General features: G+C 36.7%; 1 protein-coding gene across 3 annotated transcripts in view; it reads right to left on the bottom strand.

Moving 5' to 3' along the window:
- Nucleotides 1–25,093, bottom strand: part of ARID1B (AT rich interactive domain 1B (SWI1-like)) — a 398,242-nt gene that overhangs the window by 276,912 nt on the left and 96,237 nt on the right. For all 3 annotated transcript variants that reach the window (XM_012646847.1, XM_012646845.1, XM_012646846.1), the window contains exon 3: nucleotides 6,456–6,605. In XM_012646847.1, the coding sequence (XP_012502301.1) occupies nucleotides 6,456–6,605 (150 nt within the window). The remainder of the gene's footprint in view (nucleotides 1–6,455; nucleotides 6,606–25,093) is intronic.

Genomic DNA, 25,093 nt, shown 5'->3' with positions numbered 1-25,093 from the left:
GGGAAATAAGAAAATTCTTAGAATTAAAAGAAAACAAAAATAATGCATATCAAAATTTGAGAGATTCAGCCAAAGCAGTACTTAGGAGGAAAATTTTTAGTTTCATATTTTGCTTATCAGACAAAAAAGGTTCCAGAAAGCTAAACATTCACTTTAGTGGAAAAAAAGAACAGCAAAATAAGTATAAGGCAAAAAGCAAGACATAATCAAGGTAAGAGCAGAATTCATTAAATTAAAAAAAAACAAACATACAATAGAAAAGATAAAGAGCAAAGTTGCTTAGGAAAGGCTTTTATCAAGAATAAAAGAAAGGCTCAAAATGGTGGCTCACACCTGTTTTTGCTGGGAGGCCAAGGCAGAAGGATCACTTGAGGCCAGGAGTTCAAGACCAGCCTGGCCAACCCAAGGAGACCCTGAGACCCGGTTTCTACAAAAAACATTTAAAAATTAGCACATGGTGGGGGCACGCATCTGTAGTCCCAGCTACTCGGGAGCTGAGGCAGGATGATCATTTACCCAGGAGTTTGAGGTTACAGTGAGCTATGAACACACCACTGCACTCTAGCGTGGGCAACAGAGTGAGACCATGTCTCTAAAATAAAAAATTTTTTTAAAAGAATAAAAGAAAGAAGAAAACACTTCATGAAAAAACATTATGTTTTAACTCTGGATGTTACAGAGATTAAAATAATAAAGATTATTAACTTTATGTTAATAAAGCTGAAAAAGAAAATGAAATGGACAAATTCCAAATGTATAGGAATATTAAGGAAAACTGACTCAAGAAGAAATCAATAGCTTGAATATGCCTACAATCACAAAACAAATGGAATCAAAAGTTAAAAATGAGGGATGAGACAAAAGCTAAAACTCAAGAGCTACAGAATCCTTTACAGCTTTATAAACACTTCTGCCAAACATTCAAGGGACAGATAATGACGTAACACAAATTCTTTCAGTGAATTAAAAAAGAGACTAGTCTCCAATTCATTCTACAAAGCTCTAAAATACAGATACCAAAACCTCACAACAAGGATAATCATAGCTCAATCTCATTCATGAATTTATGATTCAAGAAACCTAAACAAATGTCAGTAAACTGAATCCAGTGAAGTATAAAAAAGATAATATTTATGAGGCTAGGCTTATTCTACAATGCAAGTTTGGTTTAATACTTTTAAAAGAAGGTAATTTACCCCAACAACAGATTATAAGTAAAAAACAAGGTGATCTTCTCAATACATAACAAAAAAGTCAAAAGATAGAATTCAGCATCCATTGTTGAACTTCCTTAGCCCAAGAGTGGGCAGCTACAAAAAAAAAAAGGAAAAGGAAAAAAGGAAAAAAAAAAGAAGAGAAAGAATAAACATGGTATTTAATGATAAAATGCTGAAAGCTTTTGTTTTAATCACGGATAATACAGGAATGGCCATTCTTTTCGAAGAATATATTTGGAGAAGACAGTCTGCAGAAAGATAAACAAGTGGGCAGGTGGTGATTTTTTAATGAGAAAACCTAAGAAAATTGATGAATTAGTAGAATTACTACAGAATTAATAAGAACTTAAAAGTTCACTGGACATACAAAGTTAATATACAAAAAGTGTGCTGCATTTATACATACCAATAACGAGAAGAAAATATAATTTTTAAAGGATACAGTTTACAAGTATATTCCTGGTCTTTGGTCAGCGGGCTTCAACAAGGCAAAGACTGTTCAAGTAAGGTACTTCTGTTTGTTTTACTGTTTTTTTTTTTTATAAGTACCATCTGTTTCACGGAAAAAGATATAATAATAAAAGAAAAGATCTCATTACAAAAGACAAAAGTTCTCAGCATAGTAAGAAATGAAAAGTTTATGTGAAAAATAAACAAATACAAATAGCCAAGAAAACTCTGAAACAGAAGGATGAGGATATGTTAATCTTACCAGATACTAAAAGATAATAAAAATGGTATAGCACGGATGCATTAATAGAATGACCAATGGAAAAGAAAAGAAACCCTAGAATAAGCCCAAACACCATGCACCTAAGGAAAGTGAGCACATGATTTTAGTGGCACCTCCAATCAATGGGGAAAAGAGCTGCAATGGTTAATTTTATGTGTGACCGTAGAAGGCGTGTTTTTGGATAAAATTAACAATTTAAATCGGACAGTATGAGTTAAAGTAGATTGACCTACATAACATGGGTGGGCCTCATCCAATTATTCTGAAGCACTAAATAAATAAATAATAATAAATAATAAAATAATAAATAATAAAAAGACCAGCCTTCCTTAAGCAAAAGGGGATTCTCCAGCCAACTGCCTTCGGACTCCGTCTGTACCCTCGGCTCTCCTGCATCTCCAGCCTGCTGTCCCACACTGCAGATTTTGGACTCGCCCACCTCCCTAAGTGTGTAAGCCAATTCCTTATAATAAATCTCTTTCTTTGTATATATACACATTCTATTGACACTATTTCTCTGGAGAACCCTGACTAATATAATACAACCCTGATTAATGTAATAGCCTGCACAAGAAAATTCTAGGAACAACCAAGTTCTAGGAAAAAATAATTAGGCTGAACCATCTCTCTCTTCGTAGACTACAATAAATGAAATGTAAAAACAAATATATTAAAATACTACAAACTAACATGAGAGAGTTCCTTTACAACTGTGGAGTATAAAAGGTCTTTCAAACCCCCAATAAAAATAAAATGCAGAAGTCATAAGAACAGATTAATAATTCTGACTACATAAAAATTGAAAAAAAAAAAAAAAGAAAATGCTTTTGCATGACAAAAAAAACCTTCCATTACTAATGTCAAAAGATAAATGCTAAGGGGGAAGTTAGAAACTCATATCATTGACAAAGGCCTAGTCTCCCTAACATAAAAGAGTGAGCTTTTTAAATCAATTTTTAAAGACCAAAAACTGAATAGAAAAAATTCAAGATTAAAAGATATTATAGTCCAGGAAAAAAATATAAATGCTTTTAAATATGTAAGATGACACTCAACATTACTCATAATAAGATATATGTAAACTAAAACCTATTACAGGTTGAATATTCCTTATCAGAAATACTTGGGACCAGAAGTGTTTCAGATTTTGGAATATTTGCACATGCATAATGAGATATCTTAGAGATGGGACCCAACTCTAAAGATGAAATTCATTTGTTTCTCATATATATATATATATATATATATGCATAGCCTTACACGTATAGCTTGAATGTAATTTTATACAAAATTTTAAATAATTTTGTGAATGAAACAATGTTTCAAGTGTGTTTTCACTGTGACCTGTCACGTGAGGTCAGGTGTGGAATTTTCTGCTTGTGGTATCAGGTTGGCGCTCAAAAAGTTTCAGATTTTGGAGTATTTCAGATTTCAGATTTTCAGAGTAAGGTTGCTCAACCTGTATCAGATTGGTAAAAATCCAGAAGCCTTGTAAAACCAGCACATGTGTAGGGAACAGGTCCTCTCACACATAGATGGTGGGAGTGTAAATTGGTACAACCTCTAGGGGAACAATCTGGCAACATCTACTAGAACTACAAATGCACACACCCTTTGTCCGAGCAGCATCACTTCTAGGAATTTATTCTGCAGGTATTATTGCCCACTTAGGAAACGACACATATACAAAGTTTATTACGGCAGCATTGTTTTAATTGCAAATAACTAGAAATAATCTAAATGTCCATCAAAGAGAAAAGTTAAATATATTATGGTATGTCTATAAAATGGAATGAAGCTATAAAAAGAAAGCGGGCTAGCTCTATGTACTCCTTTGAAATGATCTCCAGAAAATATATTTAAGTGGGTAGAGAAGGGGGTGGATTAAAAACAGAAGCATGCGTATAGTATATTATACTACATATACCATCATTTATGTAAAAATTAAAATGTGATACTGTGCTTTTTCATATAAAGAAACTCCAGAAAAACATACAATAAACTAATAAAGTGGTTATCTGGCAAAGGGTGGGGTGGTGAAGTGGGCAGGGGGAATTAAGATGGGAAGGAGACTTTTCTCTGTATCCTTTCCTTATACCTTAAAATTTTTGAAATCTGTACACATATCGACTGGTCAAAACATTAAATATGTTAGAAATGTTAAAGACATAAAGTGATATGTCTTAAAGGAACCTTAAAATTACCTTTTGTATCAATCACATTAACAAAAAACACAAAGTATTGTTTGCTGGCTGATTGCCTTATATAAAAGCAATTGATGATACATATGCCACATTTGGAAACAAAAGTCTAAGTCTGCAGAAAGGAATGTTCTGATTGTTATGAACTACTGGCTGATTAAATATGGTTGAACTTCTTAGGGTTTTAAATGTATATAAATTCAGTATTACAAATTTTATTAAAATTTGGCTTGATTTTAATAATATTCCATTGATAAATTTTACTTTGTTTTAGGACAGCTATCGGGGGATTATCTTGGTTTGTAGGTGCTAAATATATCTACAATGCTAGATCTCATTTCTTCGGGAAACTTTCTGAATCTATCTAGCCATCTAACTCCCTAAAAACAAGGACTGTTACTGTCAAACCGGACCATCTGATTAGGCTGCCTAATCTTTGACTTCCACCTCCTGGTCCCACAACAGTTTAACAAAACTTAAAAAATACTCAGGTATTTTATATTAATAGCTATCAAGTATGAAAACAAAAAAAACTTCCAACATACTTTGAGGAATGCTTGGTTTTACTCAGAATATACAAAGTGACATGTACATTAAAGAATCATAGTTATATATTATTTCTTTCCATACAACTAACTGTATTCAAATCAATAAAACAGTGATAGTATTAATCAAAGCATAAGATAGCCCTAAACTAAGCACATTACAATAGTATTCGTTCACAGTAAGATTTTACCTGTAGCATGCTTTAAATATTTAAATGTAAAAGATATTAAATAACTAATTGCCACGTGTTAGAAGTCATCGGTGAATGCATCATAAAGGAAGTAAATTTTGAGCTTGGTCTTGAAGGAAATGACAGGCACTCAGAATCCTTAATCAAATTGGTTTTACAATCAGAAATTCATTTCAGTGCACTGAAGTAAAATGAGTAATGTAATCTCTCTATTGAGTCCTTAAATTTTGATGACATGACAAAACATTCTATGTCTACAGGTAAGTTCAATAAGGCTCTGAAAGCCCCTTGGAAAAACCTATAACTTTATCAAAAATCCAGATACCAGTCTCTCTCATATAAAAAGAACTGATATTAAAGTGTTTTAAAATTTTCACACATTTTAATAAAAGACTTCACCTGATAACTCTGAAATAATGTATATCCCTACTTCTACAAACCCCAGATATGTTGCCACAGCTTTGAACACATATATGCAAAAACCAAGATTGTACTAGATCTTGTATCTCAGCAGCTGTTTTAATATGTTTTGTTTAAAGTAATCAACTCTCTTTAGAACTCTGTAATAGAAGTCATGTGGGAACAGACTCCAACAAACCCAAGAAAACACTTCAGAAATCAGCCAGATCAATAAAATTAAGCTCCATATATTTACTCTGCTTAGTATCAGCAATCTTTTCAAGCCACATAAGAAGCTCTTTAAAAATGAAAAAGTCTATGCCACATGCATTCATCCTTTCTTTACCACCCCCACCTCATCAAAGAAAAAGATGAGAAGAAAATATTAAAATGGAAAGTTGCATTTTGATGCTCACGACTAGAAGTGCTGTAAAAGTTTTATCAGGACTCAGGGCTCCTTTTCATGTCACTAATGAGCGACAGTCTCTAAAACAAAATGAAACTGAATCATTTTACCACATATGTATGTACTATTTTTCTACAAATCATGTAATCTGTAATATATAGTCCAACAACCTACAAGAGTACTTAACGAGGCTAATTTAAATGAGAAACTGCTTAATATATTTAAAGTATATGATTCCCATTAGTATTTCAATATTGCAATTGAAGTGATTTTCTGTTTATGAGCTCATTTAAGAAAAACACTGTCAAAGGCAACGATGTTTTGATGCAGTAGCACTTACCATTAAAACAAAAACAAAAAAAGGTCAAGATAAAAATACCATGCATGTGCTAACTAGCAGGATTAAATGATCGATAAAACCCTTCTCTTGAATAAGCCTTGACAAAGCGGCAGAGTACTTTCTTGAAAGATTCAGAACACAAACGACAAGAACAAGGAATGACTGACACTTTCTGCTGTCACTAACCAGTAATGCAAGCAACTATTAAACTAGTCATTCTTTCCACCCTTCAATCCCAAAACATGAAGGAAGGAAGGAAGGGAGGGAGGGAATTAGATTAGGTTTACAGTTTTGCATTTTCTCAAAACTACATTTTCTTCCACTGAGAACATAATTTTTAAAACAAGACAGGAAGATGTTTCGGAGCCCGATCTGTTTTTTGGAGAAGAAAACAGAGCCCTGGGAGCAGTGTGCTGTGCTCACCTGCTGTGGCTGGTACCTCTGCTGGGACTGGGACGGCAGATACTGCGCCTGGGGCGGGAGGTGCGGGGGCTGTGGCTGCTGGCTGTAATATGGCTGTTGGCCCTGTTGGCAGTAACCACTCACACCTTGCTGTCCATACTGAGGTGGCATCTGTCAAAAAATCAAGCAAAGCAAATGAGAAAGTCAAAATGTGCAATTAAATGAAATCAAATATGGTTTCAATTCAGGAACATGAAGGGGGTTCTCTGCTAAGCAACTGCATTCAATATTTTTAATCCTCTGTTCATTAGACAAATCGACATGCTGCCTTCTATTCACATACTATCAATGAAGTCAAAGATAATTTGAATTTGCCTTTAAAAACAATCATATCTTATCATATATTAACTATTGATAACATCATAAAAATTTAGTGGGGGGAAAAAAGCTCCTAATAACTGACATTGAAAAATAAAAACAGACTCTGCTAAGAAAGTCAAAGAAGCATTATGTTAAATCCATTCCCATACAACAGTGAAAATTAAAATGAACTCAAACAGTCCAAGTTAACTCACTAATATTTTGTAGGATGCTTGTAGTTTGGGTGCATTATAGGGTACATGTTTGTTTGTAAGTTCAGAATAACAAAATTTAGAACATTCCAACTGCATTTATAGCAGATATATGCCAGTTATATTAATAATTTCATTTACCATTTTTTCTTAGTTGATAAAACAGGTAGCAATGTAAAGCAAATTGTACTACACTGTAAATGACAGAGATGTAGAGAAAAACGGCCTAACTCAGTCTTCTCCATTTGTAATTTACATGAGCCTAAAAATCCTTGAAAGCATTATTCAGGGGAAAATCCTTTCTCATGCAATAAATGCACCATTGACAGTATTTTTTGTTTTTTCTTTTTTTTACATGAGAAATCTATTGGCTTTATTTTTTTCTAATTGCAAGAAAGAGCAGGAAAGGAAAAGAAAAACAAGATATCAGGACAGCAAAAAACACCCCCAAGAAGAATGGTGAAGTCATTCTGTTTAATACCACAATATGGTCCACTTGAGAACTCCGAGAACCTGAGCCCCATAAGCCCACACGCTCAGGAAAGTAATGACAGCACCAGATACACACTTAAGCCCAAATTCACTACAGAAATACTGACCCAGGAAAAAGAAGGAACCGTGAAAGAGGAAAATATTAAACCATTTAGCCTCTAAGACAAATTAGCGCACTAATTCATAACACATACAATGGGGTAAAAGAAAAAAAAAATGAGAAAGCTAAAGTTCCTATTCCTTTCAATTCGATCCAGATTATTTTTAAGACCTATCAGCAATGATCAGAATAAATGTGACCACAATGATTCACAATGCCTTTTAGCACACTGAGCCTAAGTTGTTGGAGCAGACAAGTTTGCACTGAAAAGCATTTAACAGCACAGTTGAATTCTTTGCTTTTATTTATTTTACAGCTTGATATCTCATATAATGAATGTATGTCCCTGCCATAAGCCAAGCCAACGAATTTCCATAAAATACAACTCCACATGCTAGAATACCATATACTACAACACACATCCTCCCGTTCAACACCCATATGTTTGATATGATATCTAATACTATATTTCACACAAGTGTCTTTGCAGTTTGATTTGAAGCAGTTAGGATAACACTTCTGCCAGTGTTAAAATGACTGTAAAGCTCAGTCAACACAGCCAGCAACTCCCCTATGAATTGCGCTTTAATATGTTGACTTTCTGGTTTACAGAAATCCTTACACACAATATGGAAGTGTCATGTGGGGAAGGGGGCTCTGTTTTCCAAGCAAGACAACAGGACAAATTCTGGAACCTAACAATATAGCAGCCACAAACTTACTAGGATCTTTTACTATCTATTCCAAGTCCGGGAAGTTTGAGGGTAGGTCATGGGGCAAGGAGAGGATAGGTAGAAACATAAGCGAATCTTCAGTGGAGCTCTAGTGATGGTCTGCGGAAAGAGGGGACCTGCAGAGGGGAAGCAAAGCCATCAAAAACACCTGCTTGGGAGTTTTTATTAGTGTCTTCCATAATCAGAAACCGATTTGCTATCCTTTTTAGATACATGGTCTCATTCATTCATTTGGGACCAAATTCACCAGCACCTCACCCTCTGTGAGCCTTACAGGGAGGAAACCTGTAACAGCACAATCGGGCTATCCGTTAGACCTAAGGCCCAGTGCAAATCAACTGCATCTGGCCTTAAATGCGAACCACGACAGAACAGATTCCTAAACTCTAGTTTAGTTAAAGAATCTTTGACCCATAAATGTATGGAATCTAAATCAAATTCCTATTGCACCTTAGCTGTGTGAATATGGTCAACTTCTTAACTATGTTTGTCTTAACATCTGCAACTGTAAAATGGGGCTATTTTCTCTAGTAATTCATATTGATACTATACTCAGAAAAGCAATAATCCCACCTGAAGTCTATACAGATATTATTATTACTTATTAAACTAACGGTTGGAATGCTATCTCTAAAATATTAATTATTTCCTGAGTGTTAACTTTAAGAACCAATTTCTCAATATAATACCCTAACTGCCTGGAACTAAAGTCTAATTCTTCTGTGGTCATTATTGTTCTTGTTTTATAGTCCATTTAGGTGTATGGCTTTCAAAGATCTACTATACGCTTTTCAGACTTCTTAAAGCAATCAGTATTACGAAACATAAATTGACAGGTTGAACCACAATACACGAAGGCCCCACAGCCTTCTGCCAGAAGCTCCAGGCTGTAACTCTTGAGTTCCTGTTTCTGCCGGTTGGCCCTCTGCTCACAGGCCATCCAGGCACTCAGACACTGCTCATCACTGCAAGCTCAGTCCGCTACCCGAACCTGCCGTATGCGTTGTTAAAATGAGGAAGGCCCAGAGGACCATTCCAGGAGGCCAGCACATGAGCTTTATTGTCTCAAGCTTTGTGAAACCCGTTTGGGCTGCTGAGAGCTTTTTTGTTGATCTCTTAGCTCTAAATCACATTCAGGATAACTAAGATCACCTGTTGTAAGCAAGTGAAATTTCACCAACAGTTCCTGAGTGCCAGGGGGCAGGTGCTGAAAGTTGGGGATACAAAGCTCTTGTGACTCAGGCAGCACCCCTTCCCTGACCAGCCCAACTAACTGGGCACAGCCCTGAACACCAGTCTTCTCACGCCATTACCCACTTCATTTACCACCGTGGAGATTATCTGTCTTGGTTATTTAGTTAACAACTTAATTGGGTGTTCATGTGTTTATTGTCTATCCTTATCACTAGAATATAAACTCCCAAACTCATGGTACGCCTCCTGGAAAAGGATCTGACTGTCCACAAATATTTGCTGAATGAGTGAATGAATGCTGTTCAATGGATTATTAAAGCAAGTTTTTCTCATATAAAAACTAATCAAGGAACACATTATAATATGGAAATCACTTGTACCATCCAAATCTGATACACGTGTTCAGCTTCATTCACAGCCGAAAACACTGAAATTTATACCAACTATAGCATGGTGCTAAACTGCTAACCCTAGTAAGTCATTATTGCCCAACAAATGTTCTGTGCCTTTAGCACAGTTTAAATTTTAAAAAATAGCACTAATTGGAAAGCTCCAGAAAATGCTTAGGATCAGAATTGTTCTGTTTGTTATTTTAAAAATAAGAATTTAGTTCACTCATTTCTAAATAAGGAGGGCCTTTAAGTGGTGCATGAGAACACACACACAAAAAAATTATTTCAATTTTCAAAGAAAAGTGAATGCTTCCAAACATTATTGGAAAGAGAAAGTATAGCTAAAAATAATTCACTTACTTTAAGTATTTATTTTAGAACTACCCTAATCGAGGACACACTATTAACTTCTACGTCTCTGTATGGTGTTAATTGTGCAGGATCTGGACCCCACGTTCCATTTCACCATACACAACTTTTTGCCCATACTCCAAAATCAATGAAATGATCGAAGTTTACCTTCTTCCCCCTTCTTCTTTCTAAAGAAGTTCTGGAGGGCAGTTTCCCACTAAGACGCACTGACCCTGTGCCCCAGCAATGCACCTGGTCAGTATACACCCATGAAACACTCACACGTGTCCCAGGAAGGATATTCAATGCAGTCCTGTTTACAATTGTCAGGAAGAGGACACAATCTAACTCCAGAAAAGGAGGTAAATGAGGAAAATTAACTTTGTTATAGTCACACAATTAAATTCTATAAAGTTGTAAAAAGGAAGGAATAAGATCCACATATCAAAATGGTTCAAATCTAAAACATATGTTAAGTTTAAAAAGAAAGCAATAAAGATTAATGCAGTATCCTAACATTTGTATAAATTTTTAATACACAAAATAGTAGTATATATTGTTTATGAACACACATATAGTAAAAGTACAGAAATATGCCTTGTCTGAGCACGGTTATAGCTACGGGGAGACTAAGGTTGGAGGACAGCCGGAGCTCAGGAGTTTGAGGCTGCAGTGAGCTAAGCAACAAAGCAAGATTTTGTCTCAAAAATAAAACAAAACAAAAAAACATGCCTTGAAAAGGAAATATGCAACTCTCTGAGGTGGGGGCAGGGGGGGTGATGGGGCAGGGCTTCAGCCTTGTATCTGTTCCTTTTAAAACAGAGATGTTATGCAAATGAGGCAAAATATTAGCACCTACAAATCTGGTATTACACAAGTGTGTCTGTTATATTTGTTTCTGTACTTTTCCAAATGCTGAAATTTCATTTTTACCTTCTACAATGAAGCTATTGCCTCAACACAAGTCCCCATGCCCCAATGCACAAGGTAGGGACGCTCAGAGAGGTCCTTCCACTGCCACTTTACTTAAATAGGCCCCACTAAGACTCCGCTCAGGAGACCCCTCCCTGACTACAAGACCAGGTGCCCTAATCTCTTCCAGGCCTTTCGCCTGGGACAGGACTAGGACGGAGACTTCGTTATGGTCTTCTCCCAAGGGAAAGTGTCCTGCAGGTTGGTAAATCCCTGGCAGAAAGGACTTTATGCCAGCATTTCCCTATGGGTCCCACAGGGAATACTAATTCAGCAAGATATCTCATAGAAATAAGTTCTATAGTCAAAAAAGTTTGAGAAATAAACCTACTATAAAAATAAAACATACTATATGAACATATTAAAGGATCTGTGAAATCCTTAAAAAGTTAAGAAGTCTGTCCACCTTTTAATCCAAGATTTCTCAAACTTATCTGACCGCAAGCACACCACCCAGCCACTGGAATGTAAACTCTGCACAGGACAGGGCCTGGCTAGTTCAGCTCGCCATTGTGTTCAGAACGCCTGGCCTGCACTCACAGCTCAATGAATATTTCTTGACTGAGCTTCCTAAAACAAGTATAAAATCCCACATCGCTGACAATGGAAATGTAAGAGCTTCTGCCTTGAGCTGAACAATGGCCAGTCCAATGATCTATCTCCATGACAGCTAGCAAAACCGTTTGGGACAGGTATCAGAATGCTCCCTGATGTGAGCTTTCATGTTAGGACACTAAAACACACCCCAGTTTCTATCATGGAGCCGTTTCCTCTGCACACCTGAATCTACTTACATAATCAGTTTGTCTCTCCTTTTGGAGGACAACAATTTAGGGACAAAAGAAATACTTGACACTGTCCTAAACTTATCACAGACATATTTAATATGAAAACTCCCCACTTCTGAATTCTACAATAACATGCTAATTTTTTGCTGTGTAACGTAATGAGCACGTTTCTCCTTATCTTCAAGGTTCTACATTAAAGACCTATTCGTTACTGTGCTTAAAACATACATAAAATTTATCATTTTAACCATTTTAAGTGTACACTTCAATGATATTAAGTACATTCACACTGTGTGCAATTATCACCACTATCCATCTCCAGAATTTCATCATCCAAAACTGAAACTCTAGGCCGGGTGCAGTGGCTCACGCCTGTAATCCTAGCACTCTGGGAGGCCGAGGCGGGTGGATCGTTTGAGCTCAGGAGTTCAAGACCAGCCTGAGCAAGAGCGAGACCCCGTCTCTACTAAAAATAGAAATTAATTGGACAGCTAAAAATATATAGAAAAAATTAGCCGGGCATGGTGGCGCAAGCCTGTAGTCCCAGCTACTCGGGAGGCTGAGGCAGTAGGATCACTTGAGCCCAGGAGTTTGAGGTTGCTGTGAGCTAGGATGACACCATGGCACTCTAGCCCGGGCAACAGAGTGAGACTCTGTCTCAAAAAAAAAAAAGAAACAAAACTGAAACTCTGTGCCCATTAAATAATAACTCCACTTTCTTCTCCCCACCCCACCTTGGCAACGATTATTATGCGCTTTCTATCTCTATGAATGTGGTCATTCTTGCTATCGCATATAAACAGAAAAACACAGTATGTGTCCTTTTGTGCATGGCTTATTTCAGTTAACATAATGTCTTCAAGGTTCATCCTGTTGCAGCATGTGTCCACATGTATCATGTTTCATTCCTTTTGAAGGCCACTGAATGTATATACCATATATTGTTTATCCATTCACCCACTGATGGACATAGGTTGCTTCTTTGGTTGTTGTAAATAATGCTCCTCCGAACATGATTTTACAAATATTCGTTCAAATCTTTGCTAATACTTCTCTGGGTATATACCCAAAAGTGGAATTCCTGGATTACATGGTAATTCTATGCTTAATTTTTTGAGAACTACCATGCTGTTTTACTCAGTGGCTGTACCATTTTACATTTCCACCAGCAATGCACACCGGCTCCAATTTTCTGGGTTTTTTTGATAACAGCCATCCTAACGGGTGTGAATTGATATCACACTCATTGTGGTTTTGATTTGCATTTCCCTAATGATCAGAGAGGTTGAGCATCTTTTCATGTACTTATTGGTCATTTATATGTCTTTTCTGGAAAAATGTTTATTTAAGTCCTTTGCCCATTTTTTAATTGGGTTGTGTGTTTTTTGTTGCTGAGTTGTGGGAGTGCTTTATATAGTCTGGATATTAACCTCTTATCACATATATGACGTGGAAATACTTCCTCCTGTGTGTTGCCTTTTCACTCTCTTAATAGTGTCCCCTTTGATGCATAAGTCTTGAATTTTGATATAGTCTAATTTATCTATCCTTTCTTTTGTTGCCTATGCTTTTAGTGACATATCTGAGAAATCACTGCCAAATCCAATGCCTTGAAACTTTTCCCCTATGTTTTCTTCTAAGAGTTTTATAGCTTTTTGTTTTAGCTCTTATGTTTATGCCTGAGATACATTATAAGTTAATTTTACTATATGGTGTAAGGTAAAGGGTCCAGTTTCATTGTTTTGCAAGACCTATTGTTTTTATTCTATATAATTTTCACATCGGCTTTGGATCTTTTTGTTCTAAGAACAGTTTGATATTTATTCTTCCCTCGAGAACTATATTTTTTTAAAAAAAGGAACTATATTAAATGTATACTCAACACACTATATAATCTGTTTATATGAAGTTCAAAATCAGGCAAAATTAATTTATTGTGACAGAAATCACAAGGGTCATGGGATATGGGGACTGGCTGGAATGAGGAATGAGGGAATTTTCTGGGAGTGATGGAAATATTCTATATCTTAATTAGGACAGTGGTTTCCTGGATCTACATATTTGTCAAAACTCAAGGCACTGTACACTTAAAATCAAGGTATTTTATTGTATGTAAATTAAAGCTTAAAATGTTGGTGGAATATTTACATACATTTAATACAGAAGTATCTAAACTGTTGACCTCACATTTTTATAGTTCTGTAACATGTTTATGCTTAAATCGTTCCTGTCTTATTTAAGCCTAGATGTAAATTTTCTGTTTGATAATTAAATGACTGTCCCTAGATGCTTAACAGTGAGTTTTCGTGTTCTCATTTTACATAACCTAAAATATTACAGAGCAGTTGGACATACTGAAATAATCATGGTACACAAATGCAAAATACCTAAGGTAAGTCATAGTATATATAGAAACAATATCCCTTTGTCCCAGAATCCTACTTTTGGGAATTTATCTTAATAAAAAGTATGAAACCAGTATGCAAAGATATGTGTAGCCAGGAGTTCACTGCTGTCCCACTCAAAAATACGGAAATAGCCTAAATGTTTAATTGTCCATCAAGGGGAATGGTTTAAAAAAAAAAAAAAAAAAGGAGGGGAGGAGATTCCATAAAATATTATAGAGCCATTACAAATAATGATTCTCATTATAGATAATATATATTTAATAGCAAAAAGTTCTATCCATGGATTGAGATGGGATTTAAAGGTAGCAGACTATGAAACAATATATAATATAATGCTATTTTTAAATATGAAAATCTATATGCAGTTGTGTGTAAAGAATTAATAGCCTCACAGAATATATACCAAAATACCAATATGTTATCATTCCTTAAACTGACTCAGTGTTTTTCATGAATCTAGAAGAAAATGCAATTTATTTTAGATTATTTATTGCTCTAAGAGTTATTGAAAAGTGTATTATAACAATTTATCTTTAACAGAAGAAAGCTCCTTAATTTTTGTTTTTTATCATAGATTTGAACTCTTCCAGGTAAATTCTACAAATGAGGAAGGCAAAAAATATAAGAAAAATCTTAAGTTTACAATAGCTTTGTGCAAATGTGGCAAATTCTGCTGGTTTCTGATTTCACAGAAAGATCAAGCACTATTTTTCATGCATAACAGACAGACTGCAAATTCCCCACAGCAAGGAATTCAGATGCTAAGCTGATGCATGGTTGAACCAACTGCATGAGGAAATTTTATTATATCAACATGTCCAGTCAAAAATAATGTGCTAGAAGGTAATAAATAAAGTTTACAAGGTCAAGATCTTACAACTGCTCTACATTGTACAGTCCCTTAAGCTAAGTTCCCAATTGAGACTTCTAAATAATTTAAGTGCTTTTTTTCCCACTTTCATATTTAAAAAAAAATAAATCTTGTTCTTAGGCTTGTCTAAGGAAAAAAATTATTCCACAATTTCCTGAAATTAGTCTTTCATGCTTGAAAAATGACAGTCAACAAACATATATTGAGCATTTATTGTATACTAAAACTAAGTTCCTTCTAATTCTGTCCAGCTTCCCCTGAGTAACAGAAAAAAAGATGACTGGAGTTGGGCAAGTTGCCAAATATTCAGGGGTCAAGCAGCATCTACACTCGAGAACAGCCTACATGACCAATCACACAAATAAGCTAGTTACGTGTATCTCATGTTGCTATGGAACCCACTTGCATTTTTGTCCATGCCCTGGTTCCTCACAGATAACTTCCAGGCCATGAACAGTGCTGGTTTTTTTTTTTTTTTTTTTTTTTTTTTTTTTTATCAGACTGTAACATGGCCAACATATCTGAGATAATTTAACCCTCCCCATTAGTTTAGAAATTTTTAGAAATTCGTATCAGAAAATAAATACACTTCTTTTGATTTGTGAAACAACACTGAACAGTTCTCATTTTTTAAATCAGTAATAAATCTTTTTTCAAAACAAATTTGTTTTATAAAACATCCTTAAACAGGGTACACACAAGATTATGAAGACATGAACATGGTAAAATATTATACATACAATCCCTCCTGGATTTCTTTACAATTATTAATTGCCTACAAAATTTCTCTGCTTATTCTAAGCTCAATTGCTCTATATTTAGCAAATCACAGCTTAAGCGAATAGTAGGTCAAACCAATGTTCTGCAGAGTGAGTATTCTATACAGCTGTGGGAACTAAATGGCAGTGCCTCTCATGACCTCAATTTCCAGAAGTCAGGGATATGTCCTGAACAGCCTTTATTTCCTCTTAATAACCATTATGAATCTATTACCCATGAATTTATTTATACCCTTCTTAAATTAATTTATATTTCCACTACATGTTATCTCTTCAGGGTAACAAGTTCTGCAACATTATTATCCATTTTGTACAGTGGTACATCCTTTAGTTTTCATAAAATTAACTCTTGCAAGCTTCAAGGAGTACAGCCCAACTGTGGCATTGAATTTGATTAACAAATATATGGTCAACCAATGCAAGTCAATCATATCAGCCAAAGCCCGTATTTTACCAGATCAGACTCCTTGTCAAGTACTATACCACTATACCACTCTATACCACTCAGCCTCTTGATTATTTGCACTGGCTAATCTAAACTGCTTTCACTTCCTTAGTCTTTATTGTGACACAGCAGCTAAAATAGTATTAATGACTCCAAAGGCACAGCAAGCAAGTCCGTACACAAGAGTAAGATTACTTTTCTAGTTACCTTAAAGAAAAAAAAACAAAAACCTCTAATATACATACATTTAGTATTCTCCTCTCCCACCTAACTACAGATGTTTTCACCTTTCTTTCCAGGTCAGCCAATTAGAGGAGATTTTATTTAAGTATTCATAAAATGCAGGCATTCACTGGCAGTAAAATGCTTCCTCTCATTTACAACCAGTGTTGAACTAAAGTCTTACTATACACAAAATTAACACACAAGTGTATAATTGTAGTTTTATGTTCAAGTGCCCTAATTATGCACTTTAAAATGCTTTCTTCCCAAGGATTCATCGAGGGCATTCAATACCACAGATTTATAAAGTCTACAGTGTTTTTTGACAAAATAGAAGCATAACAGGAAAAAAATCTGCAGGTTCAGAGAGAAAAGTAGGTGTGTAGTGCACAGGATGATATATCTTACTCTAAAAATTTTTAGCTAAAAAAGACAGCATATTTCCAACATATATAAATTTGGTATGGTGGGGAGCAGAACCTAAGAGCAAAAAAATGTTAATTCATACTGCCATTTCTTGAAGAAAACAGAACTAGCATTTTTAAAAATGGTCTTTCATAAACCATCTTGGGGTGAAAAATTCACCTGTGAGCTTGCAGGCCATATTCATATAATAATATAAGTAGAAAAGAATTTTTAACAGTAGAAGAAGCCATGTTTATTTCTAATGTGAAAGCTTTGATATCTAGGTTACCAATATTTGCATTTTTTTAAAAAATCAAAATTAAGTATTTTCCATACCAAACATATGCAGTTATCTATCTATCTATCTATCTATCTGTCTGTTTATTTATTTATTTATGACAGAGTCTCACTCTGTTGCCCGTGCTAGAGTGCCGTGGCGTCAGCCCAGCTCACAGCAATCTCAAACTCCTGGGCTCAAGCGATCCTCCTGCCTCAGCCTCCCGAGTAGCTGGGACTACAGGCATATGCCACCATGCCCGGCTATTTTCTATGTATATTTTTAGTTGTCCAGCTAATTTTTTTCTATTTTTTAGTAGAGATGGGGGTCTCACTCTTGCTCAGGCTGGTCTCGAACTTCTGAGCTCAAATGATCCTCTTGCCTCAGCCTCCCAGAGCGCTGGGATTATAGGCGTGAGCCACTGCGCCCGGCCTTGCAGTCATTTTTAAATGAGAGAATCATAAGTATGGAAATGCATCAACACGACTTCATAAAGCTCTATTGCTGTGGAGGTCATCATATGTACAGAAGGAAATAAAGGGCTCTGAAGGCAATCTATAGTAATAAATGGGTAATTCTGCTCACAGAAGCAACACGTTCCTAGAAAAGCTACTTGAAAATAAAAAGGCCTGTGCTGCCTGTCTCACAGGGATCTGGTTGTCTCCATCTAAGAAAGTGCTGTCCCAAGAAAGCACACATGTGATGTCATTTATTTAGTAATGAATACGTCTCACTGGAAAGTAATTTGGATTTTCCATCTTTCTTGTTATATTATTGCCCAAACAGTAACAGGTAATTCTGAATCAGCAAATATAATCTTTGAGTTGTTTTAGTTTTTAAAAAATGCAAAAAGATTACCAAATCAAAAGTCAAAACAGTATAACAGTACTTCACACACATGTTAGAACAGCAGGGTTTTCTAATAAGACTTTAAAATAAGTGTCAGGCAGCAGTATGTTCATGTTTTAAAAAACCACCCACTTGGTCACAAGCACATGGTAAGGACACCGTTTACTACAGTGTAAAATAGAAAAAACTCAGGAAGCTCAACGGGTGGGAATTATAGACGAGCTTCTTGCCTATCTGCCCTTCTGGCCAGAGATTTCTATTTTTATAAAGCACAAAAAGAGGAGCAAAGAGCTAAACCACTTTCCTATATAAACCCAGCTGCCAAAATGGATGTGCCAAAGGGGAATTTGAGAGAATTTTAAAGAGATAACCTTTGCTGAGGCTGCAATGTCAACTTGGTAACCGCATGACTGGAACATGTGCAGTGAATGCTAGATTTTTGAAAAGACTGTTCTCTTTGAGATAAATGGGAGGGAGATAAATGAGATAAATAAGTGGGGTAGAAGAGTACAGAAAATAGGGATTTACCAGAAGAGGACTAGAATTTTAAAAGAGCCAGCGAAGAGTCAAGCAACTGGCATCTTCTTGTTCAGAAGGGAGCTCGATGGTGGGGGACAGGAGGAGAGACTGATCATGTAGGCCATTCTCTACTCTGGGGATGGTATACCACACATAAAAATTACTCATTCACGTATGTGCACCCGTGTGCGTGGTTTTTAAATATAGCCTCTGAAATGGTTTCTTCTTTCTTTTTAAATGAAAGATGGGGGACAGGGTATAGTATGTGGTTGTATTGTTACCAAGAGTCTAAAGCCCACCCTCTGCGGGTGAGGGGGCTGGCTGCTTCTGTATCTTTTCTCTCCTGCCAAAGGGAGAAAAAATGAGACTAAGCTGATGAAAATATGAGAAGAAAACCACCAAACCCCTCAAAAATGAAAATTTCAAAAACTACATTATTTTAAACATGATCCTTTAAAAATATACAGTCTAAGTGTTCCATAAGACATTTTTTAAGGGAGAAAGTGTACTCATTAATCTATCTACCCCTAAATTTAAATGATATATACAGTGAAAATCATGAGTGGAGAAAAATAATAGCAATAACAATAATGCAAAAGAATCAGACTCCTGCACATACTGTGGCCAAGGCCCAGACTTGGCTCTTAATTTCTTCCTCTGAGACTATGAGAATTAAGTGGACTACGGACTCCAGAAATAGACAGTCCCATGGGGAGAACCAGTACTGGGACTTTACTGGCACCCTCCTGCCTCTCCTTCTGAGTGGAAGCATGTACACGGACTCGGGGGCAGGGAGGGGGGTGGAGGCTTTGTCCCCTACCACTCAGGAATAGAACAGCCTTCAAATGAGCATGACTTTTTTTTTTTCTCGCCCTTTCAGGCATACTCATAACAAATGAGGAGTGAGTTTATAAATAAAGGAATCCTTCTGCATTAGAAGATGTTTCTACTACTGACCCACTCTCTCTCACAAAGCAGTGACCTTCCCTCCACACACCCCACATGCAAAAAGAGGGAACAGAAGAAGTACACATACGTGCACATGAGTGGTTGAAAAATGGACTCCTTGCATTTTGTTCCCTGGATCATAGTTTAAGTTGGGGGAAGGGGGGAGGATGAGGAGATGTTCAAAAACATATCCAGTCCACGTATCATTTAGACCAATGAGCTATTGCTTTAAATGAAAAATACACATCCATTCCCCCATCCTTGGAAGGCTAAGCCTAATTACACCGTACTGTGAATTACTTTATCATACACTATTAGAACTAGCAGAGGTTTCAGAAGTCACTGGCTCAACCCTGCCATTGTTAAGGTGGAGGGTTAGGAAAACTGCACAATTTCACTCAGTAGAGTCACAAACAGAAGCGCTCACACTACTCTCCCATGACACTCAGTCATTAAATGGATAGGAGAAGTGAAACGTGGACATGTATGGCCACTCGGACCGGGACAAGGAGAGGGAAGGACACTCTGGAGGCCTTGCTCTGTTCTAGAAGAGAGCAGTGTAGGCACAGGGGGCCCAAAGGACACAGGAGAGGCAGCAGGGGTGAGAAGGGGCTGGGAAAACACAGAAAGGCTGCAAATGAGAAATGCACACACATTTCTTTAAGTTTTAAAAACTAAAATTTTAAAAATCTGTGTGGTTTAGATTAATTTATAAAGTACAGGTTGAGTATCCTTTATCCAAAATGCTTGGGACTAGAAGTGTTTCAGATTTAGGATTTTTTCAGACTTTGGAATATCTGCATTATATACTTGCAGGTTGGGTATTCCTAATCCGAAAATCCAAAATCCAAAATGCCCCAATGAGCATTTCCTTTAAGCATCATGTACTCAAAAAGTTTAGGATTTTGGAGCATTCTGAATTTCACATTTTCAGATTAGGTACTCAACTTGTACCCTATTATGATACAAAATTTCTACCAACAAAGACACCACACACTCAAGGCAAAAGTGGGGAGGGAGAGTCTTCATTTTAAGTCATTTAGTGCATAAATTTAACTTACATTGATAAACTTGTGATATCAGGTAAAGTTTAAACAGGAGCTCCATTTTAAGGTGTGGCAGTATGAAGAAATGATACTTTGGGTAAAATACCAAAGTCCTTGAAATATCAATATATTTCAAAGTAAATGTTTACATAACAAGAGAAAATTAATTATTTTTCTTGAGAAAGACAATCTTCAACTTTTAAAATTTCATCAGGTAGAACAACATGTACAAATACTCCCAAATGATTGGTCAGGAAAAATATAGGATAATGACATTTTTAAATCATTAACAGACACCCCTGGAGCAGGCAGGGAAGGAAGGAGGATTTATTCATTTAATGTAGAATTCTCAACAAATTAAATGTTTCACTTCTTTCTACTGTATCCTCTTTTTATATTAACAAGACATTAAAATCAGGCATTTGAAACTATACACATTTTGAAAATCAATATATAATCATAAAATCATAATTATTCCCCTCCGAACAGTAACATGGATATAATCTCAGATTGTCCATTCTAAGCACTTTTTCAGGTAAGACAACAGACTTCAGTGAAATACAAAAGCCACTTAACTGTTTTACCTGGCCATTAATGGGTATAAAATAATTGTCCTAATATAAAGCCCTCAAATCCAATGACAAATAAAGATAATAAGGCCAAAATATTTATTAGTCCTCAAATTAGACCATATTCTAATTCTACTTTAACTATAAGAAAACAATTACTTATATTATCATTAGAAGAAAGCCAGGTTTCATACAGTATCTTACAATGATCTTCACTTTAGTAAATCCTTAAACTTAAAAGATACTGTACATATTATGGGGGCCATAATTTCCAACTATTCATTTGACATAGTTTCCTTTCAAAAATATTTCTCACAAGAAAAAACAGTGGAAGTTTATCCTAGCAGTAATAAGACAAGGTATAAGGAATTTGAAAAGAATGGTAATACTTTCTCTGACCAGAGATGCTACATTCAATAATTAACCACAATCATTTAAATCCTACACAGCTACTTCTTACTGCCAGAGAAAAGAACTACAACACTAGAATCTGGTCATTGGGTGGGTCCTGAAACTCAGAACCTCTTTCCAATGTACTCCACTCCCCATACTGGTGGGAGCCCAGAAATGTCTCCACCATTCCCTTAGGAAACTACGATCACCCCACACACGGTGTATGTATAGCATCTGGGACAAATCAACTGTTAGGGTTTAGGTGTGCCATATTTACACCTCCTAAGCCTCCCAGATGGGACTCCCATCTACAGAAGGACCTCCAGGTGGCTGCCTTACCTGCAGATGCCTTCTGAGGCTTTGCTGGGAAGCTACACTGTTTAGGTGGCAAAGCCCTGCATGGAATATAGAAGACCTGCCATGCAACTTAACTGGGGTTTCAATTTTCAATCAAGTTGAAATCTACTTTATCTGAACTACAAAAATAAATTTCTTAAATTATCATTATAAGAAAGAGGGAAGAAGGGAATCAGAGGAGCTTTAAAAATACTAAAGGATAATTAAAACGATGGCTTTCAAATGTTTCGACTTCCACTCGGAGAAAATATTTTATATCACAACCTTAAACGTATAGGATACCCTTACTGCATGTGATACATTTGTATTTTCTATTCTTTATGTCAAATTCCTTTCATTTAAAAAAATGTCTAGTTGCAGCCTAATACATTGCTTTTATGCTTCCATTAATGAATCACCATCAGCAGTTTAAAAAACACTGCATTAGAGCAAGATTTTTTTCAGAGAATCTCAGGGAAACTAATTATACTGTACCAGAATAAATCAGGGTCCATGGCTTCTGGCTCCTAAAATGCATCTCCCCTGACCTACAGCTGTCGTTCATACAAAATGTCATTGCCGCTGACATAGAACTCACTCTGGCCCAAGAGGGCTGGACAGCTGCAGCAGGTCGACAGGGACAAGAGCACGCCAAGGGAAAGCAAACTCCAGCAGCGCAGGCAGAAGCCCACCTCCAACATGTGCTGCTCAGAGGGCGAGGCAGCAACTCCTGGAAGAAGTCAAGAGTCAAAGCAAGAAAAAGTGGAGAGAGAAGAAGCTAGAGCCAGCCAGGGAACAGTGCTGAGTTGAGAACTGGGAGAATGAGCATGCTGTTGTGATCAAGAACTGAGTGCCAGAGCTGGAGAAGAAAGCATGGAACACATGGAGTTCAGAGGCGGCGAAGCAAGGAGGAAGAGATGCCAGTAAAACTCAAAAGTGAAAAAACAGAAAAAGAGTGAATAGGAAGGGCTATGACTTCTTTTGATTTTCCACACAGGTCCCCAAAGAAGAAAAGCAAAACCTCATAGGGACAAGGCAACCTGTTCATCTAGCAGGAGCCTGGTGGTGGGCGCCCTGAGCGCCAAGCCCCGGGGCAGCTCTTGTCTCCCTAGCAATGAGTTCTGTGCCAGGTTTACATGAACATTCAGGCAAATAATTGCTCTGGGAAAAATAATTTTAAAAAATTATACCTACTATCCAAAAACTGCAATAACGCTACCAAGAAGAACAAGGACAGTTAATAGGTAACCAAGAAATTGAAAGCTTATGAGAAAGACTGATGTGGGGGAGCCCTGCAGAGTAAGATGCTCTCAATGTGAGGAGGCTAACGGTGCCCCACAAGCATTCCCTGACCAGCCAACTCACAAGGACGCCAGAAGAAACCTCAGGCAGTTGTGTTAATTCAGAATCTGCTTTTAGAAAATGCAGAAATTAAGCCAGTGAACTCTCCCTGTCTTTGGGTTCCTCTTATAAGACTTTTATCACCTTATTTTGTTTTCTACCCTGAGGCCTTCACATAAAAACCCCTACACCACAAAGTAAGTGTAAAGCTAATCAGTCCTGACTCTTTTCTCCAAAATGATTTACAAAGTAAGTACCACACAGACCTCATTATGACAGTTTTTCATTGATATCAGCCCCTCCCCACCAAAAAATAGCACTCACGACAACAGCAACACTTTATACTTTACACAGCGCTTTTAAACTTTTAAAACTATTTTCACACAGGTGATCTCATTTAACTCCACAACAATCCTATGAAAGGGGGTAGAATTAGTATCCTTTCACAGAGAAGAATCTTAAAATGTCTAAGTGTGGCCAATTGGTGACGAAATCAGTGCTAGATCACTGTCTCCTGATTTCGCAGCAGTGAAAGACAAAGAAACAGCAAGCCTCCCTTAGAGTCGGTATCTGTATCTATGCTTCGTTTTCCCAACGGATTTCAAACATCTCTATATTTTCCATTATATCACATGTATGGATCCAACATTTTATTGTGCAGTGTGTTATCCCAGGTCCTGTAGATGATACAAATGTGAAGACAAAATCCCTGCACACAAACAGCTTATGAGCAGGAGAGAGAGATGAAACATGCTTACGACTCAGAGTAAACAGAGATTTTGAGCAGTAACAGAGAAGCACAGCAGAGAAGAGGGCAGGCCAGCTCTGTCTGAGGGGCTGGGGGGAATGTGTCCAAGAACACAAGGAACTGCCATTCAGATCAGAAGCAGTGGATGCAGGCCTGGAGGGAGGACCCAATTTTCAGTCAAGGAATCTCTATTCAGTAGCAGCAACCCAGCTGGGGAAGAAAGGAACACACGAAGAGAATGAGGAACAGTTCAGGACAGTATGAGATAGAGAAGAATTCTGACTAATTCCTAGAGCCATGCCATGCATACAGCGATACTTAAAAAAATATATTGACTGTATGAATGCTTGACTCTGTAAATTAGTATATTTTATTTTAAAACACAAGCATATGAGTTACTACCCAAGTTAGTAAGTTCTAGTTAATTCTCAAATATCAATTGTACATTGCCCCATTAGGGCCTTCCCCCTTACCATATACCCCTTCAAAATGCCTTCTCACCTGGTTAGTCATGATCACATCTTTGTCACATTAACCCAAAGGAGCCATGAGGAGGAAAGGAAACTTGCCCCCCAATCGAATATTGCATTCCAAAGCCATGAGGTAATTTTTAAGGAATATCTACCATTTGGAATTATCGAAATAACTGCTTCCCCTCAATGGGAACATGAACAAACTCTGGACATACACCAATGTGTACCACTTAAGACTGAAATTCCAATAATAGGAGCTGAAAGCAGTCAAGTATTGAAGTGTGAGAACCCATGCAGTCCTCAGACTCCCTGGGAAGTGAATGATACAAAACAAAGACAATATACCGTATGTGCAGCCATTAAGAGAAAGAACCTAAATATACGTGACATTATATATACACACATATGTGTGCATGGACATGTATGCATACATAC

This window comes from Propithecus coquereli, unplaced genomic scaffold (assembly GCF_000956105.1).
Source record: "Propithecus coquereli isolate 6110/MARCELLA unplaced genomic scaffold, Pcoq_1.0 Scaffold25, whole genome shotgun sequence".
NCBI classification, from domain to species: Eukaryota; Metazoa; Chordata; class Mammalia; order Primates; family Indriidae; genus Propithecus; species Propithecus coquereli.
The sequence above is the reverse complement of the archived record's forward strand: the minus strand, read 5'-3'. Positions and strand labels throughout refer to the sequence as shown.